The 27950-nt window shown below is 43.3% G+C and overlaps 1 protein-coding gene across 3 annotated transcripts in view; it reads right to left on the bottom strand.

Annotated features, from left to right (window-relative positions):
- Positions 1-18048, bottom strand: part of LOC124711448 (probable ribosome production factor 1) — a 61124-nt gene extending 43076 nt beyond the window's left edge. Inside the window, exons 1-2 of one of the 3 annotated variants that reach the window (XM_047241530.1) lie at positions 17893-18048; positions 10320-10598 (exon numbers count right to left, since the gene is read on the bottom strand). In XM_047241530.1, coding sequence (XP_047097486.1) covers positions 10320-10582 — 263 coding nt within the window. In that variant the 5' untranslated portion in view covers positions 10583-10598; positions 17893-18048. Of the gene's footprint in view, positions 1-10319; positions 10599-17807 lie in introns of all 3 variants that reach the window. The other 2 variants (XM_047241529.1, XM_047241531.1) reach the window with 2 other exon arrangements.
- Between the last annotated feature and the right edge of the window lie 9902 nt (positions 18049-27950).

The following is a 27950-nucleotide window of genomic DNA, read 5'->3' as shown; positions in this document are numbered from 1 at the left end:
TTTTTTTGTAGGGTTTAAGGGCGCTCAACTGCTGAGGTCATTAGCGCCCAGTCACTGGTGTTAGAGCACATGGAATCTGCTAAAAGTCAAGGGGATGGGGGGACATCAGAAGGACCTGACAAAGATGCAGATAAAATAAGTAAAAAGGTTAAATGTCTTTGGACAAGCCAGTTAAAGTTATAAAACGCAGAATACGAGCAGCTGCTCGAGCGTCATCAGCTAAAACATCCGGTAAAGTAGATGGCAGGGACAGGATAACACGAAATTGACTAAAACAGGGACACGACAATAAAACATGGCGCACTGTTAATGCCTGACCACAAGGGCACTGCGGGGCTGGGTCACCGGAGAGCAGGTAGCGGTGGCTAAACCGGCAATGCCCAATCCGCAACCTGGTCAGAAGGACCTCCTCGCGCCGAGATGGTCGGGAGGATGTTGTCCAAGCAGTTGGGAGTGGTTTTACTGCCCGGAGCTTGTTTCCTTGGAGGGATGACCAAGCATCCCACCACAACGACACAAGCCTCTTACATACATCCCCACGAACGTCAGATGACGGGACACAATGGGAGGCTGGCCGAGGCAGGAGGACTGCAGCCTTGGCTGCAGCATCCGCAGCCTCATTCCCAGGCACTCCTACATGTCCGGGAACCCACAGAAAGCTGACAGAACCACCATTATCAGCGAAAGAATGGAGGGACTGCTGTATCCGTTGAATCAAGGGATGGACCGGATTGGGAGCTCCAAGGCTCTGAAGAGCACTGAGTGAGTCAGAGCAGAGTACATACGATGAATGGCGGTGGCGGCGGGCATACTGAACGGCCTGATGGAGAGCAAAAAGCTCGGCCGTAAAGCTGGAACATTGGTCGAGGAGCTGGTATTTAAAGGTGGCGGCCCCGACGACAAAGGCACAGCCGACACCGTCGTCAGTTTTGGAGCCATCGGTGTAAATAAAGGTGTGATCGGCAAGTCGAGCACGAAGTTCGACAAACCGTGAGCAACACACTGCAGCCAGAGTACCCTCCTTCGGGAGTGAGCTGAGGTCGAGATAAATAGGAACCGGAGCCTGGAGCCAAGGTGGTGTCGGGCTCTCACCCTCTCTGAAGGTGGTAGGGAGGGCAAAATCCAATTGTCGAAGCAGGCGACGGAAGCGGACTCCGGGGGGCAGCAGGGCAGACACATACAACCCGTACTGACGGTCGAGAGAATCGGCGAAGAAGGACTCGTAAGAGGGGTGGTCGGGCATAGACAACAGCCGGCAGGCATAACGACACAGCAGTACGTCGCGCCGGTAGGTCAATGGTAACTCGGCAGCTTCAGCATAAAGACTCTCGACAGGACTAGTGTAGAAGGCTCCGGTCGCAAGACGTATCCCCCGATGGTGGATGGAGTTGAGCCGGCGTAAGAGGGATGGCCGAGCGGACGAGTAGACGAAGCTCCCATAATCCAGCTCCGATCGGACTATGGACCGATACAAGCGAAGCAGGACAGTGCGATCCACTCCCCAAGATGAACCGCTAAGAACTCTGAGGACATTAAGGGAACGTGTACAACGGGCCGCCAAATAAGAGACATGTGGAGACCAACACAGTTTCCTGTCCAACGTGAGCCCTACAAACTTAGTTGTGTCCACGAATGGGAGAACAACGGGACCGAGATGTAAGGATGGCGGAAGGAACGCTTTATATCGCCAAAAGTTGATACAAACCGTCTTCTCTTCAGAGAACCGGAAGCCATTTGCCACGCTCCAAGAGTAGAGGCTGTCTAGACAACGCTGAAGGCAGCGCTCCAGGAGGCATGTTCTCTGGGCACTGCAGTAGATCGCAAAGTCATCGACAAAGAGAGAGCCTGAGACATTAGGTGGAATGCAATCAATAATTGGATTGATCGCGATGGCAAAAAGGGCTACACTCAAGACGGAGCCCTGAGGCACTCAGTTCTCCTGGAGGAAGAGGTCGGACAATACGGAACCCACACGTACCCTAAACTTTCGTTCCGTTAAAAAGGAATCAATAAAAAGGGGCAGGCGACCGCGTAGGCCCCATCTGTGCATAGTGCGGAGGATACTTCCTCTCCAACAGGTATCATAAGCCTTCTCCAAGTCGAAGAACACGGCTACCGTTTGGCGCCTTCGGCAAAAAGTTGTTCATGATGAATGTCAACAAGGTCACAAGGTGGTCAACAGCGGAGCGGCGGCGACGAAAGCCGCATTGGACATTAGTAAGTAGTCGTCGAGATTCAAGAATCCAGACTAACCGAGCATTAACCATGCACTCCATCACCTTACAGACACAGCTTGTAAGAGAAACGGGGCGGTAACTAGAAGGAAGGTGTCTATCCTTCCCGGGTTTAGGTATAGGAACAACAACGGCGTCACGCCAACGCATGGGGACTTGACCTTCGGTCCAGACGCGATTGTAGGTACGAAGAAGGAAGCTTTTGCCCGCCGGAGAAAGGTGTGCCAGCATCTGAACGTGAATGGCATCTGGCCCCGGAGCAGAGGACCGGGACAGTGCAAGCGCACGTTCGAGTTCCCGCATAGAAAAGGGGGCATTATAAGTTTCCAGATTCAGCGAGTGGAAGGAAGGTCGCCGAGCCTCTTCTGCCTCTTTCCTGGGAAGGAAGGCAGGATGGTAATGGGCGGAGATTGAAACCTCCGCGAAAAAGCGGCCAAAGGCGTTGGAGACAGCCACAGGATCAACAAGGACCTCATTACCTGAGGTCACGCCAGGTACTGAGGAGTGAGCCTTAATGCCCGACAACTGGCGCAGGCTACCCCAAATGACGGAAGAGGGAGTAAAACTGTTAAAGGAGCTGGTGAAAGAGGCCCAACAAGCTTTTTTGCTGTCTTTGATGACTCTACGGCTTTGCGCTCGGAGTCGTTTGTATTCAATACAATTCGCCAACGTAGGATGGCGGCGAAAGGTGCGTAAAGCACGTCGTCGAGCACGGATAGCGTCCCTACAAGCCTCGTTCCACCAGGGGACGGAAACGCAACGTGAAGAAGAGGTAGTACGAGGAATGGAACGTTCGGCAGCATTGATGATAACAGCCGTGAGGTATTCGACCTGACTATCACAACTGGGAAAATCGTGGTCCGGAAAGGTCGCCAGGGAGGAGTAAAGTCCCCAGTCAGCTTTCAGTATGTTCCAGCTCGAAGGACATGGGGATGGGGTGTGGTGCAGGAGACGAACGACACAGGGGAAGTGGTCGCTCGAATAGGTGTCAGAAAGGACATACCACTCGAACCGACGGGCAAGAGTGGTAGAACAGATCGAGAGATCCAAGTGGGAGTAGGTATGAGTAGAGTCAGAGAGGAAAGTCGGGGCGCCGGTATTGAGGTAGACAAGATTGAGATGGTTGAAGACATCCGCCAAGAGTGAGCCTCTTGGACAGGATGCTGGAGAGCCCCAAAGGGGATGATGGGCATTGAAGTCGCCAAACAATAAGAATGGCGGGGGAAGCTGAACGATCAGGTGCATCATGTCAGCCCGACTAACAGCAGATGATGGTGGAGTGTAGATGGTACAAACTGAAAAAGTAAAAGCAGAAAGAGTAATGCGGACAGCTATTGCTTGGAGTGGGGTGGTCAATGGGATGGGATGGTAATAAACATCGTCCCGAACGAGCAACATGACCCCACCATGAGCTGGGATACCGTCCACAGGGGTGAGGTCATACCGCTCCGAGGTATAGTGGGTAAAGGCAATACGGTCAGTCGGGCGCAACTTGGTTTCCTGGAGACCAAGGACGAGCGGACAGTGCAGGCGGAGGAGCAGTTGTAATTCCTCCCAATTAGATCGAATACCTCTTATGTCCCAATGAAACAACGCCATCGCTAGTCAAAAGGTTGGGGGAACGAGACGGGGGAAGAGCTGGTCACCTCGACGGCCGCGGAGGGCCAGGTTGCGAGGGAACAACGCTACAACCGACGGGAGGCGGATCCGGTTCCATCGACTCGTCGCCAGCCGCGGCCGCTGTCCCTGGTTGTGTAGGAGGGGCCGCATCATTTGCCGACGAAAGGCCGGCGGAGCGCCTGGCAGCAAAGCGTCCCGGCGAAACTGAGGACGGCCGGGAGCAGCGACTCACGGATGGAGCGTCAGACGAAACGCGCCGGGGTGGAGAGGGGGATAGAGACTTCTTCTTGGAGGCCTTCTTGGAAGGCCGAGGAGGCACAGGGATGGTGGGCTGGACCCGAAGAAGGTCCTCATGCGCGGGGTCCGTTTTGGAACGCCGGACCTCGGAAGCTGGGGTCCGGAACGTTGCCCCGATGGACGCCTGAGAAGAGGATCGCTTCTCAGGTGGCGTGGGGGGGGGAGGAGGAGGAGGAGGAGGAAGGGTGGCCCCTGGGGCAGAGGGAGTGGGGGCCACGGGGGAGGAGGATTTGGAAGGGAGGAATTTGGGAGGCGGAGGCAGAGCCCCCTGATGGGCGGAGGAGGCGGAGGGGGGACAGGATAGGGGTGAGGATACCGCAGAAGGAGTGGACACAACTGAGGCGAACGAAGTGGTCAATGACATGGGATGGAGGCGGTCGTACTTCTTCCGGGCCTCAGAATAAGAGAGCCGATCCAAAGTTTTGATTTCTTGTATCTTCTTCTCCTTCTGATATGCGGGGCAGTCTGAGGATCTAGGCGAGTGGACGCCAGGACAATTAACGCACCGAGGTGGTGGGGTGCATGTATGTTCCTCACGAAGAGGACGTCCACAATCGCCACAAAGGGGCTCAGCCTCACACCGTGATGACATGTGCCCAAAGCGCAAACACCTAAAACAGCGCATAGGAGGCGGGACGTAAGGTCGCACATCACCTTTACCTTCTCCGGGAGAACGTCCCCCTCGAAGGCGAGGATAAAGGCCCCGGTGTCGACGCGACGGTCTTTGGGGCCGCGCTGGACTCGCCGGACGAAATGCACGCCTCGGCGCTCCAGGTTGGCCCTGAGCTCCTCATCAGATTGTAGCAGGAGGTCATGATGAAAAATAACCCCCTGCGTCCTATTTAGTGCCAGATGTGGGACAATGGATACTGGGATGTCCCCTAGGCGGTCGCACGCCTGGAGCGCCGCCGACTGTATGGCGGAGGTGGTCTTGAGAAGAACGGACCCTGAACGCATCTTGCTGAGAGCCTCGATTTCCCCGAAGACGTCCTCAATGTGCTGAACAAAGAACATGGGCTTGGAGGTGGTGAACGTCCCCCCATCGGTTCGAGAACAGACCAAATAGCGGGGGAAGTACTTCGCCCCAAGCCGGCGGGCCTGTCCCTCCTCCCAGGGAGTGGCCAAGGGGGAAAGGGCAGGAGAACCAGAACTAGAAACGGTACCCTTTCTTTTGAAAGACTCGGCCGCAGAGCGACCTGATACATGTTGACGTTTCATCTGCGAAACGTCCGCCCCAATACCACCCACTCCGACCAGGGGCTCTCCCCACGGGCGCCACCCAGCCGCAGCAAGGGCCACCTGGCAGGATGACCATTGCCGGGAGTCCAGATGCCCCAAGGAGATGGGCATCTACTCCTTGGCCGACGTGGGGAGGGTGCAGCTCAGGTATCAGCAGTACGATCCCTGTGTTGTCAGGGGGCTACAACCTAGAGGGTACATGACGACCCCACCACAACGGGCTGGCTACCGTGCTGGATTTCTGGTGCCATGGAAAGTCCATCATGATCGCTGGTGCAGATGGAGATGCACTATGGGCGTAACTTGGACAACCCATCAGGCGTTTAGGCCCAATTTGAGGAATAGTGGGTATGGTTACAACGCCAGTGCAATGCTGAGTGCCAAGGTCTTAGTGCACTTAGGACCAGTGGTACACCACGTAAGGTGTCCTTCCCCAAAAGGCTCGTACTTCTGTAGAATTTTGAAAAATGGAGGTCAAACCCCAAGGGGGACCATCACATGGAAGGCCGAAACGGTTGAAACTCCTTTTAGTCGCCTCGTACGACAGGCAGGAATACCTCGGGCCTATTCTTACCCCGGACCCGCAGGGGGGTAAAAGGTTCGTTGTAAGATTCTGACTCACAAGGGGTAAAACATAAGGTGGAAGCTTCAGCCCGCTGTTTCTGGTGAAGGAAAGCAGCTGGATAGGAGGCTGATGCTGATGCCACTGCAAAATGGGTCGCAAGATGTTTTGCAAGAACTAATGGGTCCGAACAAAAGCCATCCTGGAGGTGAAGGCCTGGGAGGGTGGACTGCCGATGGCAACCTTGGAGAGAGCGAAGTGTAGCCCATACCAATGACAGAGGGACAGTAGAACCGAGGGAAGAAACAAATCGTTCCCAACATATCTGCTTGCTCTGTTTGATTAAATAACGGGCTTTAGCGCGGAGGCATTTAAAGGTAGTAAGGCTGGCTAGGATGGGTGCCTCTTAAAGTGTTCAAAGTTCGACGGCGATCACAGATGGCAATGGCAATGACCGTACTCTACCACGGGACTTGCCGGCGATGAAATGGTCCAGATGAGTGCGGGACAGCAAGGCTAGCAGCGCGAACAATCGCGTCAGACACGTCACGTAAGACATCATCAATACAACCCGACAAAGAGGGAGAAAACATGACCTGTGCAGTGTATAGAGGCCAATCGGGGCGTTGGAAAGACCAAAGAGGTAACCTGTCCATCGGGGAGCGGGAAGGGAGAGAGAGAATCAACGGGAAATGGTCACTATCGCAAAGTTCGTCATGTGGCGACCAGTGTAATGAAGGGAGGAGAGAGGGAGAAGAAAGAGAAAGATCAATGGCAGAAAAGGTACCATGACTGGCACTGAAATGAGTGGGGGAGCCATCATTAAGAAGGCACAACTCGTGGTCTGCAATAAACTGGTCTATGAGAAGACCTCGTCTAGATGGAAAGGCACTGCCCCACAAGGGATGATGAACATTAAAATCCTCAAGGAGGAGGAAGGGAGGAGGAAGTTGCTGAAGAAGGGCAGTTAAGGCAGCAGGTGTAAGAGTCCTGTCAGGAGGGAAATAAAGATTGCAAACCGTGACCTCAGAGTCCAGGTGGACCCTAACAGCAACCGCTTCCAATGTAGTTTGAAGAGGAATCCACGTGCTAGCAATGTCTGTACGGACCAACGTACAAACGCCACCAGAAGCCCGCAGGGGTCCGACCTGATTTCGACAGAAAACATGGAACCAACGGAGGGTCGGTGAGTGAGCATCAGTAAAATGAGATTCCTGTAGAACCACACAAGCTGCAGAGTAAGACTAAAGAAGGGTTTTCAATTCCGGAAAGTGACGATAGTATCCATTACAATTCCATTGGAGAACCACAGAACGATTTAAATGGGGGCTGAACACATTAAAGTCAGTCATACCGCCGGGTCCCCACCCATCACCGACAAGGAGGGGGCGACATCCATGAACGACAGGTCAGAATCCAGTTGCGAAGTCGGGGATGGGACCTCCGGTGACACCAGAGGCTCTTTGTCCCAGGACTTATGTTTCTTCTTCTTTTCAGGCTGAGATCGAGGAGGGCTGTGTGGCATAAAGGAGCCAGCTGCAGCAAGATCGGGAACAGAAAGAGACCGAACGACCTGGGGGCCGGCAGACCGCGGCTCTTGTGGTCGTCGCGTGGCAGCAGGCCTTTGGCCTGGAAGGCGCCGGGAAGGGGCATCCCGGGAGAGGTGCCCTTGACCGGCAGACGCCGAAGGAGTGGGACACTTCTCCGGCTGGGGAGGGGGAGCAGCACCCAGAGGAGAAGGTGTGGGAGCCGCAGGGAAGGGGGGGAGGAGAGGGGTCCGCGAGGGGGGTAAAGAAGGGGGAGGAAGGGGTGAAGATGTAACCAAAACGTAACTAGATGTCATGGACACAAGGTGAAGACGTGTATACTTCTTACGGGCCTCTGTGTAGGTTAAACGATCGAGGGACTTACACTCCTGTATCTTCTTTTCCTTCTTATATACTGGACAATCTGGTGAATGTGGAGAATGACTGCCATGACAATTTACACACACAGGAGGGGGAACACAGGGACTCCCCTCATGGAGCTGACATCCACAGTCACCACAGGGAGGGGCCTGTGAACAGTGGGAAGACATGTGTCCAAAATGCTAGCACTTAAAACACCTCATAGGAGGTGGGATGTATGACTTCACATCATACGATAAACCATAATCTTAACTTTCTCAGGGAGGGTATCCCCTTCAAAGGCCAGGATAAAGGCATCAGTATAAATGCGACTGTCCTTAGGCCCCTTCTGAACACGCCGAACAAAGTGAACACCCCGCGGTCCGAGATTGTCCCGAAGTTCCTCATCAGTTTGAAGGATGAGGTCCCTGTGAAAAATCACATCTTGAACCATATTTAGAGACTGGTGGGGGGTAATAGACACAGGAATTGTGCCAAGATGGGTACAGGCACGAAGGGCCGCAGATTGGGCAGCTGAAGCAGTTTTGATCAGCAACGAACCCGACCGCATCTTGCTCAGAGAGTCCACTTCGCCAAACTTGTCTTCAATGTGTTCCACAACGAATAAAGGTTTGGTATTGGTGAAAGTATCCCCATCAGTCCTGGTGCAAACTAGATAACGGGGGAAAGGTTTCACCCCTAGCCGACGGGCCTGACCCTCTTCCCAGGGGGTAGCCATGGAAGGGAAGGCCAAAGGGTCAAGAGAAGCAGCACTCGAAGAATCAGTTCCACGCAGAGAGACGGCCGCAGAAGAACGGCCAGAGTTCTGGACCCGTATGCGTTTCATTTGCATAGCGTCCGCCCTGATACCACCCACTCCGATCAGGGGCTCTCCTCACGGGCGCCACCCAGCCACAGCAAGGACCATCTGGCATGGCGGCCATTGCCGGGAGTTCCAATGCTCCAGGATGACGAGCAACCATTCCAAGGCATGCATGAGGAGGTCACAGCTCAGGTATCAGAAGTGTGATCCCTGTGTGTTTAGGGGGCTCAACCAAAAGGGTACATAGCGACCCCACCACACGGGCTGGCTACCGTGCTGGCTATGCACCCTGGCATCAGACAACGATGTGAAAAAAAAAAGGTGGAATGTACTAGGAGGGCACACGTCGGAGACATTAGGAAGGTGCTCTTCCCCAAATGACTCACACTACGGAGGAGAAATTTAGGAATGGAGGTCAAACCCCAGAGGGGGACCAGGGAATGCCAAAAGGAGGTGGTGATTATGCAACACAGCCAAATTGTAAAACCAACAGAACCAGGAGGATAGCGGGGACCAACATAAGCAAGGACACCAAGAGAGGGAGAGTAGAGGGCGAGGGGAAAGGAGCAATGAGGGGAAAGGAGCAATGAGGGGAAAGGAGCAAGGAGGGGAAAGGAGCAAGGAGGGGAAAGGAGCAAGGAGGGGAAAGGAGCAAGGAGGGGAAAGGAGCAAGGAGGGGAAAGGAGCAAGGAGGGGAAAGGAGCAAGGAGGGGAAAGGAGCAAGGAGGGGAAAGGAGCAAGGAGGGGAAAGGAGCAAGGAGGGGAAAGGAGCAAGGAGGGGAAAGGAGCAAGGAGGGGAAAGGAGCAAGGAGGGGAAAGGAACAAGGAGGGGAAAGGAGGGGAAGGGGAAGGAAATGCAGCCCTGGAGAGAAAGAAGGCTGCAATAGCTCGGGGCCCGTGCTCGCCACACACGTATCCACAAAAGAGTTGTGGACCCCCCTGGGGGGAAGTTGGGAGATGAGTGGTGGTGGTGGTGGTGGTGGTGGTGGTGGTGGTGGTGGGGGGGGGGATAGTAGGTTATTGTAGGTTGATGCCAGGATAATTTCAGAAGCAGAGAAAGTGATGTAAGGACAACTCCCGTCTGCGCAGTTCAGAAAAGCTGGTAGTGCAGAGGAGAATCCGGATGATTCGTGTTGTGAAGCAGCCATTGAAATCAAGCATATTATGTTCAGCTGTGTGTTATGCCACCGGGTGGTCCACTTTGCTCTTGGCCACAGTTTGGCGGTGGCCTTTCATCTTGCTGGACAACCCATTGGTAGTAATACAAGGTTTTTTGAGGTTCCATTTTTCAGAAGTTTTTTGGTCATTTCCTTGCAATACAATTAATCTCTTTCCACTTACCTAATACACACAATATGAATGTGTGGCAGTTTCGTGTTCCTCGTACTCAGGAAACGAACATAAACTTGAAGACAATGAACCAAGCAATGATAGTGAACATTTTAAGAGCACAAGGATCCCACGCTATGTATATGACATTTTCCACAGTTACCAGGTGCTCACAAGGTACAGATGAAACTTTCATACAACTCAATAGATCGGAATCACAATGTTACAGTAGAGTACCTACTGTCAGGGATACATATCTTAAAATAGTTTAAGTCAAATTTGATGGACTGAAAATAATGATGTTGCTGCATATAGCACAGAGAACTTACAAGGGCAGAGCTGTTTCGTCTGGCTCTCGCATACTCTCAATTGTCCTTGGAACCTGCTTGGGAAGGCCCTGCTGCTGCCTGGCCTTGCGATCTTTCTTACGTTGTTTCCGTTTTTCACGAAGCTTCTTGATAAGCATAGTCGCACGCTGCTGTTTGTTGCGTATCCTTTTCAGTGGATTGTGAGATGGCATTTGTACCTCACCAACTGCAACCTCATCCTTTATTTTGTGATCTTCAAAATCTCTGCTGTTGTAGACTGCCATTGCAAATAATCCAACCCTAAAACATACAAAATTCACAAGTGGTCTTAAATTAACAGACAATGCTAAATAATAACAAGGAATGACCCAAACAATAACAACAAAATTATATACCAAGTACAGTACAACTATCATTTTAAAAGTGTTTTAACACAACAATGTAACACACAGTGTGTTGCACTACATTTGAATGTTTTGATATGCTATTGCACTTCTTTTTAAGTGGGTGAAGAGACTCTACTTTGGAATCTGTAGTTTCTTAACTTAGCAAATATTTTTGTCCTGTTTCTCTTAGGTTTGTTGCAAGAAGAAATAATGTATCGGTACCAACATTCTAAATGAAATTAGCAATCAAAATGAGTGATGTCTGTCAACAAGGCATGAAATAATGTAATTTTAATATGTGATAACCATTTATTAAAATGTTAAATGGCAGACAAACACACTGCAAAAAGACAGTTAGAAATTATTTACCTACCAGACTAATTCCTTCATCAGTCATAGACAACACACACACACACACACACACACACACACACACACACACACACACACACACATTCAGCCTCTGAGGTCTGAACGCAACAGCATCTGCTCGGGTGGGTAGTAGTGAGGATACAGAAGAGATGAAAAGGGGGGGGGGGGGGGGGGATAGCAGGGAAGGGTGGAGAAAGATACTAGTGCTGCCTGCGGTAACATGCAAGGATATGGTGGGGACTGGATAGTCGGCTGCATTGTGCAGCATCGGCAGGCTGGGGGGAGTGAGTCGAGGAAAAGGAGAGAAACACAGAAAGATAAAGGAGAGAAACAGAAAAAGCGATATGACTGTGCAGGTGTGCTAGTGGGATAGAATGCATGTGTTTGGCTGGAGCAGGAGCAGGGAAAGGTATAGAAAACTACAGGATAGGGAATAGTGAAGGTTGAGTTCAGGGGGATTATGAGAACTACGGATAAGTTGCAGGGATAGTTCCTACCTGCACAATTCTGAAAGTTAGTGTTGGTGGGAAGAATACAGATGGCACAGTCTGAAGCATTCATTCACTGAAGTGAAGCACACTGGGTTGGTTGGTTGGTGCTTTCGGGGTGCAAAACTGCTAAGGCCATAAGCATCCAAATCATTACATAAGAAAAAACAAATACTAAATAAACACCTGAGGTGAAAAAGGCAAAAACCCAACCAAGCAACTTTAAAAGAGGAGCAGCTAAGGACAAGGACGTCCCTAGAGAAAATTTCTCAAAACATCGTTGAGATGGTGGAGGTCTCCGCAAGGGGATCAAATTTACTTCAACATGCTGCTGTGATGAATAAAAAGCAAGACATGATTGACAGAACACATGTCATCTGCTAAAACATCTGAAAAAGTAGACGGCAAACATAGACGTAAATGTAAACAGTTAAAAAATGGGCACCAGATCAAAAAATGGTGCACTGCCAAGGGTTAAGAGCAGAAGGCACAGAATGGGGCAGGTTTGCCAGTTAATATATGATGGTGACTAAAACAACAGTGTTCTATATGCAACCAGCCTAAAATGACCTTCTCGTGATGTGAGGGCAGAGAGGAAGTCGATCATGCTATTGGGAGAGGTTTAATGTCTCAGAGAGTGTTCCCCTGGAGAGAAGACCATCGTGCACTCCAAAATGATACTATACGCCGACAGACAGTGATACAAAGATCATCTGAGGGAACAGAATGACTGGCAGGCCGAGGGAGGAGAGCTGCAGCCTTTGCAGTAGCATCAGCAGCCTCCTTCCCTGGCAAGCCGACGTGATCAGGAACCTACAGGAACAGCATATTGGCATTCTTGGATCCATTGTACTAAACGGTGGACTGTGTACAGCAAGCGAAGGCTCTGAAGAGTACTGAAAGAATTTGAGCAGATGGCACAATTTGGAAGCCGGTGTTGCCAGATGTACTGCGTGGCCTGATAAAGGGCGTAGAGCTCTGTGGTAAAAATCGAGCACTGGTCAAGAACCCAAAATTGGAAAGGATCAGCACCAAGTACAAATGCACACTCAACACTGTGGCTGGTCTTGGAACCATCGGTGTACGCGAAGACAACTGTCCCCAAGCTGCGTTCGAAGTGCAAAAATCTTGCTGGGATACACCTCTCCAGGAGTAGTGACTTTGAGAAGTGAATGGAGTCCGGAATGAACACGTACCTTGGCACAAAGCCACGGAGGTGAACAGCTCGCACCCATGGCGAACATGGCAAAAAGCATAAAGCTATGCTATCGAAGCAGCAAATGAAAGCAAACTCTGGGAGACAACAGAGAAGATGGTCACACCCCATATTGGCGATCAACTGAAATGTCAAAAAAAAGGGAGCACAGGACAGGTGACGGCACAGAAGACAGATGGCTTGTGTAACAACTGATGAGAACATCTTCCCTTTCGGGCTACAGTAAGTCAGCAGCCTCAGCATAAAGACTCTTAGCGGGATTAGTATGGAAGGCACTAGTGACTGCAATGGTGGATGGTGTTAAGACAACGTAAGACAGATGGACATAGATAAATATACTATAAATCCATAATCCAATTCTGAATGAAAAAGGGACCAGTACAAATGGAGAAGGATGGTCTGATCCACTTCCCATGAAGTACCACATACAACACACAGAACACTGAGGGAACAAGTACGAGCTGCCATGTAAGAGATGTGGGAAGACCAACAGAGTTTCTATCAAACGTGAGTCCCTAGAATTTCATTGTGTCAATAAATGAAAGAAGGAATGGGCCAAGTAGTAGAGATGGGGGGAGAGACTCCCGGTGCCACCAAAAGTTCATACAGACTGTCTTGTCACTGGAAAAGCGGAAGCCACTGTTTATGCTCCACGAGTAAAGGTGATCAAGACATCACTGGAGACGCCACTCAAATAGAAACGTTCATTGAGAGCTGCAATAGATCACAAAGTCATCAATGAAAGAAGAGCCTGAGATACCTGGCAGGAGATAATCCATAACAGGGTTAAAGGCTATGGAAAATAAGATGACACTGAGCACAGAACCCTGTGGCACCTTGTTCTCTTGAACAAAAGTGTCTGACAGAGATGAACCCACATGTGCCTTAAAAACAGCCTTTTAAAAATTCCCAGATAAATGGGGCCGGTGACCTCGGAAGCCCCAATCATACACAATATGGAGGATACCTGTCCTCCAGCAGGTGTCACATGCCTTCTCCAAATCAAAAAACACAGCCACAGTTTGGCGCTTCTGCAAAAATATGTTAATAATAATATGAGTTGACAAGGTGATGAGATGGTTAACAGCAGAATGGTGCCTACCATATTTGGCGTTAGTGAGGAGATTCCAAGATTCAAGCCACCACACCAGCCAACCATTAATCAAGTCATGTGGCATCTGTCCAAATGTGGTTGTATGTGTGGGGGGAAAAAGTGTAGGACCTCAGGAGATAGGTGTTGCAACATCAGAATGTGAATGCTGTCCGGTCTTGGAGCGGATGACTGGGACAAAGAGGGTGCATGTTTAAGCTTCCTCATAGTAAAAGCAGAAATGTAACATTCATGATTCTGGGAGGAGAAAGATATCGCCCTGCTCCTTTCAGAGGAAGGATGGTAGTCAATGGAATTCCACACATCTGCAAAATATCGGCCCAAGCTGTTGGAGATATAAAGAGGGTCTACAATGACATTGTTCACTGTGGTCAGAGTAGGAACCAGGGAATGAGCAGTGGTTCCCAAAAATCGACAGAGATTATCCCAAACAACAGAAGAGGGAGTAAAAGTGTTAAAAGAGCTTTGAAAAAAAGAAAAAAGTCCAACTAGCATTTTTGCTATCCCTGAAAATGTGACGACACTGCACATTTAGCTGTTTATAATGGATACAGTTTGACAATGTGGGATGGCATTTAAAAACATGGAGAGCTTGTCTCCGCACGCAGATTGCATTGTGGCATTCCTAAGCCACCAGGAGACGGGCACATCACAGCACGGAAGAGGTGCGAGGTATGGAACATTCTGCGGCAGTAAGGATAGTGTTTGTAAGGTATTCTACCTGGTCATCAATGCAGAGGAAATGGGTAATTATCGAAAGTCGTCAGTGAGGAGTAGAGCTGCCAGTTGGTGGGATGCACAGATGGGATAGGGAGTCACAAACAAATGACACAGTGGAAATGGTCACTTGAGTGTGTGTTGGGGAGAACAGACCACTTGAGACGACGAGAAAGCTGAACAATACATATCGAAAGGTCCACATGGCAAAAAGAGTGTGTGGATTTGGAAAGAAATGTGGTGTTCCAATGTTTAAACAGATTAAATTGAGCTGGCTGAAGATATCTACAAGGAGAGAGCTTCTTGGACAGGGGTGTGGAGAGCCCCAAAGGGAATGGTGGGCATTGAAGCTGTCAAGCAGCAAAACGAGAGGAGGAAGTTGAGCAATAAGTTCCAAAATTGCAAGGGTCCCAAGTTCAAGTCTCGGTCCGGCATACAGTTTTCCTGCCAGAAAGTTTCAAGTTGAAAAAATGTCTGCCCTGGTAACACCAGAAGACAAGGGTGAGCAAATGTTGCAAAGCGAGAAGGTGAAACCAGGAAGGGAAAGATGGACAGCAACAGCTTGAAACTGTGTTTGTAAGGAAATGGTGGACTACACATGTCTTCTTAAATGAACAACATGAGTCCCCGATGAGCCAGAGTATTAGCCTCATGGAGAAGGTCAAATTAGACTGAAATGAAATGTGGGAGGTGAAAGTGATCATGAGGGTGTAATTTTGTTTCCTGCAGGCAGGAGCTGTAATTCAGTCTTACTGGATCTGATGCAGTGAATGTTGCACTGAGGAATAACTGTATTCAATGATAAGCAGGAGATGGGTCAAGTTAGGGGGCAGTCACTGCGGTGGCTGCCAAGTGGTTTGTTGGTATGGTTTTTGCTCGCAGCAGGTGAAGATGAGGGTGTGACCATGGAGCTAGATGATTTCACAACCGTGGTACTAAACTGAAAGTCACAAGTCTGCATAGCCACCTGGATCTCCTGTATGGCTCTCACTGAGGTAGACTGGACAGGAAGACAGAGACAGGAAGCAGCATGATCACCCACAAAGTTGATACAGTGAGGGGAAGGACAGAACCAATGGCATTTTAGAAATATAATATGTACCTCTATCACTGTTATAAGTCTTCACATATTTGAAATGTCTGATAAGCAATAATTTCTCGACTGTTAAAAGTGTCAAGCTCTGCTACAGTGTCTACTTTAGGACCACAAAATACAGCCACAGTAATCCAACCATTACCGTGTCCATTAGCGCCTGCATTTGTAAGTGTTAAAATCAATATGCATCCGCAAAAGACTGAAGGGCCATGCAAAATCACTTGGGCACCTACTCCATTCTTCATACTAATAGCAATATTATCAATAGCTTTATATACTGTAAGGCATGAATGCCTTTTCCTCTTATAATAACGTTACGGCAAGCTATGGGAATTGTTTACTAGTTTTTTTCCCAATTGATTCAACCCATCCAGGATTACAGTATGGTTTCCATTCATCAATAATTCAAGGTGTTCTTGAGCATGTAGAAGGATGACATCTTATCACATTTTTTGTAAACACTCAAGAATATGATACACAACTGCATTTTGAAATCCAGTATGGCAAATGATCTTGTTGTTGCTATCCTGCATTAAAATCATACGAATGCACTGATCTCATAAATGTATCTTGCTCAACAGTCAACATTCTACAACAATAATATTCAGGCTAAACTAGTAATATTCAGAATAGCACAGGCCCATTGTTACTTGCCAGTGATTTTTCTCCCTTAATAAATTTGGCCTAATTGGCTATATTACTACTACTGTAGGGCCTACACAAATGTTTCAGTCATGAATACATAATTTCATTGTCTCTCAGAAGGTCGGTCTGTATTTCTTTTGCTAACTGAATTGCAGTGTACACACTGTACAACATGTTCTTCCATTTTTTGGCAGTTTCTTTGTTCTATTACACTTCTGAATACTATGACTCACCTGAAACTATCTTCGTAAAACTAGGTTTTAATCTTTCATACTTATGCTGTTTAGAGATTTATTATCTACACTGGGGAACGAGGTACCAAAGCACAAACCTTGCAGTTTATGATGCACATATGAAACAGAAAAACAAACCTTGTGATAAGCACAAAAATCCTGCAAGTTACAATTCAACCGATCAGCTGCATTGTATCCAATATGCTGAGCATTATAGGCCCTACCAGCTACACATCAGGCCCTCCAGCCACATGACATTTGTTATATAATTTTGAATAGTCAACTGTTTGTTTGACAAATGTACATTACAAATGCTGGGACATACCACGTTTCATTTGGCTAAGACTTACTGCTTCCAACTTTCGCAAAGAAACCCAATGCCATTCGCAAGTCAGAATGCCATTTAAATTCCGAAGCTACAAATTGCCACATATAAATCAGTATTACTAGTCTTTCTAGCAAGTTTTACAGTAGCTTTCGAGGATTTACAGCCAATTGCTCCAAGTGCACATCAACTACCTACTCCCAATCAACATACTATGCCGCACATTCTGGCGGTTACTATACATGAATGAGTCTGGCTGTCCATGGAGGTAAATTTAAGTTTCTTAACATAGGAAGAGTTTTCGGTCTATCACCATCATATATCTCACCATGAACAATGTGGAAAGAATGTTATTCTTTTACTCAACTACATGATATGGTTGGATTATGGCTTACATGCTACGAAAAAAAACCACTTTTTTGTGCGATTTCTTGTAATAAAATATTAAGAAGTGCAACACCAGAGGAAAAAGGTTACCAGTAACAGCACTAATTGAGCAGACTCTTTCCTACACGATATAGGTCTACATTATGTCTGAAACTGTCACCTACAGAATGACTAAAATGTACCACCAACGAGGTCGCTCCATAAGATTAGTAGCCTACTTACTTAAACCACTACGCGCAGAAAAAGCGCAAATGTGTCACCGTCCTAAACATACAAAGAAAAAGGGTTCTACTTAAATCCTCATTCCGTAAAACGGCTTTAATCTGACTTTTACAGTTCACAACTGTCATCCTGTTTCAGCTGTTTGAAAAATCATTTGTTTACAGTCAGACCAAATACACTCGACTGCAATCCACTGCCGACAATGCTGAATATCTTCCTGAAGACTGCTAACAGCGTTCCTCCCATAGTCAAGACACTTGGTAAACACCCACTTATAAATACAAAAATTGATTGGACGTTGTCTCTATTACCAGTTGCTGCTTTAAAGGAAGTTCCAGTAAAAGACGATCAAACGCTCTTTTTTCTGTTGCCAAACACTGTCAAGCACTCACTTACCTACACTTCAACACGAACCACAGCACACATGCGGCAATATACACTCTTCAGTCTTCACAGTTCACACTGTTCACAGTTTACACGGATCTCAGCACCTTACTTTTCCAGTGTTTCTGGGTACATCCAAAGATTCTGATTTCGACACGCGCACGAATACAAAGTACAAACGTTTCCCGGGAGACTGGATATGCGGTGGTAACTGGCCTCTGCAGGCGGCCGTGGGTTTGGCCAAGCGTAGACATAAGCTTCGTTTGAGCAGTTGCCAGAGTGCATCGGGAAACAAGCGTTACTGCGCATGCCCAATTAATACAAACAGTCCTACAAGGCTAACAAACATTTCAGGAAGTCTTATAGACAATATATTTTCAAATATAGAAAGCCCAGATACAAGAAGTTTTGAATATTGACCTAGGAATATCTGATCATAACGCACTTATTATTAAAGTGCTCACAGTTCCAATACATATAAAACAGTACATCATATGTATAAGAGAATTTTCTCTCCCAAAAACTGAAACCAATTTGGTATAACACAGACTAACCAACCTTGGGCAGGAGTATTGTCACAAACTGATACAGATGCTGCATGTTTTCTCCTCTCTTTTTATGACAAATTTTGAAATGTATTTCATTTAGACATAGACACACAAATGCTTGGATCACATCTGGCATTAAAAACTCTTCCAAGACTATGAAAAGACTAAACTCTGAAATGAAAACCAATACTGACCCTAATTTCAAAAAACATGTTAGTAACTACAAAAAGGTATATAGAACGGTAACTAATCTAGCAAAAGTATTAAGTAACGATAGACTAATAAGGAAGTCAGACAATAAATCAAATACCACATGGGAAATTGTTAAAAGAGAAATAGGAGAAAGCTCTAAAGACCAGAATATTGTACTTAAATCTAGTGATAACATTGAAATAAAGAAGGAAGTCTTGCAAAATTACATTAACAACTACTTTCTAATTGTACCTGATAAATTAAGCAAGAGCTTTGCCAAAGAAGAGAAAACAACAGTTCCAAAAGTAGTCAATAGCATGATAATAAGATCCACTAATAAATATGAAATACTGAATGTAATTAACAGTATGAAACCCAAAATGTCTGCAGGACTGGACGAAGTGCCAGTGACAACAATAAAGAAAGTCACCACACAAAACTTGGAACCACTGGTACATATTGCCAATTTATCATTCAGTGAAGGTGTGTTCCCCCAAAGGCTGAAATAGGGATATAAATAAGGTAGAAAGCTGTAGACCTATATCCCTCCTTCCATCTTTATCAAAAATTTTTGAAAAACTAATGAAAATTAGACTCATAAGCTACCTTGACACCTCCAATCTTCTAAATTGCAATCAACATGTATTTCGTACAGGTTACAGCACAGAAACAGCTATACAGGCCTATACGGAAGATATTATTGGAAATTTAGACAATAAAAAATGTGTGGTAGGAATTAACCAAGATCTTTCAAAGGCCATCGATACAGTAGATCATCAAATTCTCCTTGACAAATTGGAGGCAACAGGCATCAGAGGAATTGGGAGGAAATGGTTTGAATCCTATCTCCAAGATAGAACTCAGGCTGTGGAACTCACCTCATCCCAGAATAAGAAAAAAATAAAGTCGGTTTTTGATGCTAAGAAAGTGGCAGTAGGTGTCCCTCAGGGTAGTGTTCTCGGCCCTCTATTATTCCTAATCTATACAAATGACATTGAAAGGCCTAACAGATCATCAAAAATTACCTTATTTGCAGATGATACAAGTATAATTGTAAGTGATGACAGCAAATCCTTATTCACTAGAGCTTTAAAGGTGCTGAAGAGTGTTCAACAGTGGTTTTACGCTAATAAGTTAACATTCAATTAAAATAAAACAAATTACATACAGTATTGTAAAGTAAATTCGAAGGATGATCACCATTTATCATTGAGTAACCATGAAATAGAGAAAGTTTGGTCTACAAAATTTTTTGTGCATTTACATTGATCAGCACTTGAGTTGGAAAGACCATGTCACACACATATCCAAAAAAACTCAATTCAGCACGTTTTGCACTGAGAATAATTTCTAGAGTTTGCAGTGCAGAGTGTACAAGATTAGTGTATATGGCTTATTTCGATTCTATTATATCCTATGGAATAAAATTCTGGGTTGCAACTAAATGTCGCTTGAGAGAGGTTTTTCAATTACAGAAAAGGGCCATTAGAATTATTACACACAGCTCGCCACAAACACACTGCAAGCCCTTGTTCATGCAGCTAAACATACTTACAGTACCATCTTTGTACATATTAAAAATCATACTGCATACAAGAACACACTTGAGTAGTTTACGAGTAAATTCAGATCTTCATGACTACAATCTGTAAGAATCTGCATGTAGAAAGAACAAGAAAAACACAAACTCAAAAACATGTGAGCCACTATGGAATACACCTTTATAATGCTCTGCCACTCTGCATCAGGGGAACAGAAGATGAAGGAAAATTTAAGTCATAATTAAAAAAGTTTATGATACATAAATGTTTTTTACAGCATGAATATTTTCAGTCCTTAAATCACTAACTGATAGTTGTATTGTCAATATCATGTTGTTCTAAATGTCAGTTCTATGTCTCTTTTATACACTTTTAACTCTAAAATCATGTGTAATATGTGTTTTCGAACATGTACTAAATATATATAAATCCATCACATACGGTACATGTTAAAAAATATGTAAAAGAACAACACATTAATGCAATAATTTTATATTCAACATATTATACAATGTTAATTTTATGTGTTTTAATTCAATGTTTTAATTTTCAACCTAATGTTAATTTTGTATGTTTGATAGAAATTTGTAATATTCTGTTGTGCATATTTTGGACAGTATTATAACAATTCTTATATCGCGTAAATGATTAAAAGGATGATAATAAATGAAATGAAATGAAAAAAAATGAAAACAAATCTGTGTTCTGTGCTCTTCTGTTTTTCGTCGTATTTGTGTTTAGAATTTCTTGCATACTGTGACCATGAGCAGCACTGTAACATCTAGTTCAGAGGGGACATACAGAGTTATGCACATATGGCAAATATTTCGTCATATACAAGGTGCAGACGTCAATAACGATAATACTTGAACTCACCAACATATCACTAGACAAAGAACCCCTGACAAAGCCAAAGAGTATTCGTATTGGACTGAAGAAATGGAGATTGAGGGAAGATACAATTAACTGTACAACATAGTAAAGGCTAAAAATTGGGATCAAACCAGACCAGGAAGTGCTATTATGTAAATTCTCAATAAAGACGAAAGTGTATTGTACAAAGTTTACGAGGACATTCTACAGAGATGGGAAGACTATTTAAAAGAGCGATATGACATAGAGAAAAACCAACAACTCTGGAAATTGAATCCATGAACAGTCTAAATGATGATGAGAAAGAAACAATACTCATAATCGAAGAAGTAAAAAGTGAAATAACCAATGAAACATGGGAAACCAGTATGTATAGACGCAATACCACGAGAAATACTGAAATGTCTAAACCAAGATGATTTATGAGAAATATTAAGGTTATGTAACAAAATATATGACATTGTAGAATGGTCAGAGAACGTTCTGATTACAAAAATGACTCCAATACCAAAAAAACAAGGAACCAAGAAATGCAGTGAGCACAGGACGATTGGCCAGGAAAAAAATGTTCACCTGGGAAGCTGACATGGATTTTGATGCAATTATGGCATATGATACCTGGGGGATAGTAGCTGTACTGATAATGAGTTCAACATTGTCCACCAACAAATAGCATAATGGCATAGATACCAGAGCGCCATCTGCATCTATATTTTAACAGAGAATTCTCATAGCCAGAAGGCTTAGTGTGGTGCAAATGTGTGAAGCATTTCACGGAACCATGTCACGGAGACACACTCATGTTTCCTACACACCACTGAGTGAGTTCGAAACGGTGGCACACAAGTTGGACACGCTGCATCAGATGTGCAACGATAGGGGTATCAGTGGTCACATGAACATTTCACACATGAAGATGAGGGTGTGGGTGTCCACACAGCACAGTTGCTCGCCAGGATCGTTGTAGTGTAAGGGCAGCAGTGGTGGATCATACAGCTACCACAGCACAGATAAGACAGCTTTTAAGGCCAGACATGTCAACACACTGTTGTTTATTAGTTATTAGCAGTGGGACACTGGGCACGAGCACCTCTCTAGCATGTCTTCCACTCTCGCCACAGCATCGACGTGCATGGCTCGACTGGTGTGTCTGGCACAGTTGTTAGATCGGTTACTGCAACTACAATGGCAGGTTATCAAGATTTAAATGAGTTTGAATGTGATGCTGTATAGTCAGCACACGAGCGATGGGACACAGTATCTCTGAGTTAGTGATGAAATGAGGGTTTTCCCGTACAACCATTTCACGAGTGTACTGTGAATATCAGGAATCCAGTAAAACATCCATTTTCCAACATCACTGTGGCTGGAAAAAATCCTGCAAGGATGGGACCAACGATGACTGAAGAGAATCGTTCAACGTGACATAAGTGGAACCTTTCTGCAAATTCCTGCAGATTTCAATGCTGGGCTATCAGCAAGTGTCAGTGTGCAAACCATTCAACGAAACATCATCGATATCGGCTTTTGGACCTGAATGCCAACTCCTGTACCCTTTCAAATTGTATTGAGTAGATGGACGTGAATGAGTATGGAGACAACCCCATGAATCTATGGACCCTGCATGTCAGCAGGGGACTGTTCAAGCTGGTGGAGGCTTTGTAATGTGTGAGGTGTGTGCAGTTGGAGTGATATGGGACCAATGATACATCTACATACGACTCTGGTAGATGACATGTACGAAAGCATTGATCATCTATATCCATACATTTCCACTGTGCATTATGATCGTTTTGGGCAGCAGGACAATGCAACACATCCAGACTTGCTACAGTGTGTCTCCAGGAACACTCTTCTGAGTCTAAACACCTCCACTGGCCACCAAACTCTCCAGACATGAGCATTATTGTGCATATCAGGAGTGCCTTGCAACATGCTGTTCAGAAGAGATCTCTACCCCTTATATTCTTAAGGATTTATGGACAGCCATGCAGGATTCATACCGTCAATTCCCTCTAGCACCACTTCATACATTAGTCAAGTACATGCGTGTTGTGGTGGGTCACTTCTGCATGCTTGCAGGAGCCCTACACGACATTAGGCAGGTGTACCCGTTTCTTTGGCCCTTCAGTATATATATATATATATATATATATATATATATATATATATATATATATATATATATATATAGTCTATAAATTCATAAAAAAGGTTGTACATTAAAAACATGCTTAGTGTGCTCAACATAATCACTTACCACTACATATTGCATCGAAAATAATGTGCATTTCGATCACACTAGAATCATTTTTTTAATATTTAGAGAAGTTTTATCATTCCTAAATAAAATCTGTCTAGAATAAAAGAAATTTTTAGTTGAAAATAATGGGCATTTTGGGTGCACTGGAATTAATTTTTAAGAAATTCATTTTCATGTATCAAGTAAAGTGAAGAATGGCCATCCCACATGAGATTAGTGTGAAAAAATCAGAGCAAAAATTTAAGGAATTCACGTAGTGAATTCGAGATGATAAAATTGACTACATTCTTTTTAGTTTCTTCATTCCACTGTATCTCAGTCTTATATTTCCTCCTCCAAAAAAATTGAAAATTCCAATTGCTAAATAATTTCAAATATCTGGCTGGCAAAATAAATTTAAATTCATTATCCTGTTCTAAACATGTTTCATCTACATACCTAGTATTCACATATTGACAACCAGTAAATTATTTTAAAAAATTACTTGTGTTTCACTAATCTTTTTAAACAGAGTACTATTGTTATGTAGAATAAAAATTCATTAATAAAATTTAAAATCTGTATGATACTGTATCATAATTTTTTAGAACTATTACTGTATCATATTGAATGGAGAGTTCTTTCTTAACTTTCTTGTTGTTTAAATTTTTATTATTTACATATCTAGTTACTTGATTGTATTCGAATTGGATCTTTTCTTTCTCTTCATCATCAATTAATTTTATTACGCATTCACGTGTTAGATTTTTAATATTCTCATAATTTAAAGTGGATCCCTTTATTTTCATCTCTGTATTTTTATCATAATGCTAACTTTTAGGTCCAGTCGAAACGAAGTTTATAATACAGATATTTCCTAATTTATCGGTACATTAACATAGCATACACACTTTTTTCACAGTATTTTTACCACTATCAATACACACTAAACTGTTGTATCAAAACAGATAATTATTTTTCCTAGTTTATCTAACGTATCATATAATCTGAGTCTTCCATTTGATGTGGTGAATGCTGCTATAAAAATATTTTTAGCTGTGTTATTTTCCACACAACAATCTTTGAAATTGAACTTCATCTGTACCTTATTGTCATTGTCTAAACCATCATCCAGTAGTATCGCTTAAAATGTTTGTAAATCTGTAACAAATTCAGTTTTACCCAAACTTTGTCCTTGACCGCATTTTCCCCATAATGAATTTAAACAAATATTAGCAAAAGGAGCTCTTTATCTGTATTTTCTTCTGCCTTAACAGGATGTAAGCCAATATCTATCTTTTCTTTTACATCTTATATACAAGTCTTATTAGTTTTTAAATTAAATTTCTAATTTATTTTCATGAAGTCTTCATGAAATTTGTGAACAACATGTTGCTATATTGATATCTAAAATTTTATATACTTTTTCAATAGTTTTAATCACTTCATAAGTTGTTCAAGATATATCACATTTATTTGTTCTTTCTTCTACACATTTACACATAAAAGAAATAAAAGTTTTTCATTTTTACCACTCTTCAGTCATACATGTAAAACAAGATGGTAGAATCCTGTAGGTACCACTACTTAACATTTTATAAACCCACACCACTTTTTAGAATAAAATCTTGGCTTATATGTTCCTATTGGATTACCTGCAGGATCATAATCATAAAATAATGCGGTTGGATAGAGGCTATACACATCAATATATCCTATTTTTGTGTTAACTATATCTGCTGCAGCTCTCAATTTCATTGCATTTGTAAAACCTCTTTTATAACCTCGCCAAAAATAGCCACAGTTTTAATAAATGGTATTGGTTTCTTTATCAAAACCATCTACTTTAGTTCCTGCAATATTTAATTCATCTGCTTTAAGAGGTGCTGAATAATATTATTGTTTAAACTAGTTAACAAAGCTGTAGATTCTTTACTATAACTTCCCTTTTATCCGATACACCAATTTTTCTATTCCATAAATATTTAGTCTGTTTATAGCCAAACAAACTGTAGCAATTGTTAAATAACAGCATTCTTCTAAATTACCTACTTCCAGAAATTGTTTTCTTATTTCTAAACAACCTCTTCTTAATATACCCTCATCAGAATTACAGTATTCGCTAATTTCTTTCTTCATATTGAACACATAAGTTTCTTCAACTTTTTGACTATGCCATTTGAGAAATATTCCCCTATCTTTCGGTTTCATAGCATCACGACAATAATATTTGATATCAGGAATTAACCTACAAATTTTTATTTTCTTTTGTACTGAATAAATGCAGGAAATTTCATTCCTTCAGCTCTTTCAAATAAAACTTTTTGGACTATTATTCAGATGAACTTCTTATTTTTGATATATTCTCCAGTTCTTTTCTTTTTTTAATAATTCTTGTACGTTCAAATGTTCTTCACTCGAAATTGACTGCAAATGACTTTTGTAATAATACATAGAAACATTTTTTCCACACATACACAAGGTATTTGTATACTATTGTATACTCTTATACAAAGTTCATTTATCATTGTCAACACATTGTTCTATAGCCATCTTTTGTATACCTTTGTGAAGTAAAATTATCAGTTGACTTGTTTTACAATATTTACACAGGTTAGATTGGTCGCAATGCAAAGACTGCTTTAACTGTTGACTGTTGGCTCCCATTAATATGTAAAAATTTTTGTTAGGTAAAGGAAAATTTTCTATTATTGAGATGTATGTTTTAATATAAACTAATGCTGATGGTTTATTGCAATCAATACCAAATAAAGATATATCAGGTGTACCAGCTCTATTTTTTCGTAAATTCATTTATTCACAGAATGTATCGTCTATTAAAAAATAAGACGACTCCTTAACGTACCTAAATGCAGAATTTATTCCAATAGGCGACCCTGCAAATGCTCTAGTTGTAACACCTCATCTTTTATATTTAAAATCGCAGTCATCTATCGACATATAGAAATGTTCATCAGAAAAAGAAATGTTTTTCATTTATGTATGTTTACTACTCCATTTAATTTTAAATCTTAACGTAATCCTGTATTGGCTTAGGATATCCTGGCATTAATTGTAAAGTATACAGATTAATCATATATGTCACACTGTCAACAAATAAAACAATTACACTTCCTGGCCTTTGATATGCTCCATCTATTTTTGTAAAACTTGTGGTAGAACGTTAAGCAACTAGTTAAGCAACTAGTGATTTCATATCACTCGCTATCGACACCCACTTCTGATTAAAAATATATAAAATTCCTTTCACAAATATAAGTGACTGAAATTCTTAATTTGACATAAAGATTCTGTTAGTTAAGATGAAAAAACTGGCATTTTTTGTATAGATGGCTGTGTCGATGTCGAAACTGTTTTACCACACAAGCTTCGAATAGCATCAATGTCATCTTGAGATAATTCTAAACCTTATGCATGACCAATTTCATAAACCAAAACTTCACATTGATTTGTTTTATCTTCTTGTATTCCTGTCAATCTGCAAGTACCATGACTCTTCGTAATCAATATGTATTTACATTATTCGTGTTTGTTAAAAATGCATGACATAACCCATTGCCTTTCCTATCTAGATTCTTTGGACAAATTGTTCAAATGGCTCTGAGCACTATGCAACTAACTGCTGAGGTCATCAGTCGCCTAGAACTTACAACTAATTAAACCTAACTAACCAAAGCACATCACACACATCCATGCCCGAGGCAGGATTCGAACCTGCGACCGTAGCGATCGCTCGGCTCCAGACTGTAGCGCCCAGAAACACACGGCCACTCCGGCCGGCTTCTTTGGACAACAGTGATCAAATACTTCATAGCTCTGTAAATATATTTTACTTTAATTAAAACATCAGTATTATTGTTATCTTGATGAAACTGAATCTCAATGTACTTTTGCCATAAATGAAATCCAGCCTTGGTTATTTGTAGTAGCTTTTTAGTTGTGCATTTACAATACCATTTCTTATTTTTCTTATTCCATTTATACATGTTATTTCTATAGTCAGCATTTATACCTATTGCACTGCATCGAGATTTATTCATAAAATTTAAAGTTACTTCACTTAACTCATCATTTATTTCAAGACTGTATGTGTCCAGAAAATCTATGAAACCATGATCATTCAAATATTTTATTGCTTCACTCCTATAGATTCCAACTATTATTTTCGGAAACAGCAAAGGAAGAGAGTCCTTTATTTGTATAGACTTAAAATTTAATATTAAAAATCTAATAAATATTACTTTTATAAAGGTGTCAGTCATTGTCCTTGTCAACAAGAAGCTACTATTTATGATTATTGATGAAAAGAATAATCCATAGTTTTGTGCAATTCAAGTAGCTGAACTTTTATGATACATTCGTCCTTGGAATGCAATTGAAGACCGTGTTAAAGAAACTGTATACAAAAAACAACAAAAGTTATCAACAAACCTGATCTATATTCTTTAATTACGAGATCCAAATTGACTTTGGCAGAAAAGTTCCAAGATTGGTTTTATGAAGAAGTTTTACCATCAATTCATAAGCAGGGAAACCATGAAGTTAAAGACTTGTAGCGAGGTCAAATAACTCACTTCGAAAATATACACAAAATTGAGGATGAACAAATGGAAAATTTAAATGGAATATTTGATAATGCTATTGGAATAACAA

This window comes from Schistocerca piceifrons, chromosome 8 (assembly GCF_021461385.2).
Source record: "Schistocerca piceifrons isolate TAMUIC-IGC-003096 chromosome 8, iqSchPice1.1, whole genome shotgun sequence".
Classification (NCBI taxonomy): Eukaryota; Metazoa; Arthropoda; class Insecta; order Orthoptera; family Acrididae; genus Schistocerca; species Schistocerca piceifrons.
This window is presented reverse-complemented; position numbering and strand designations above follow the sequence as displayed.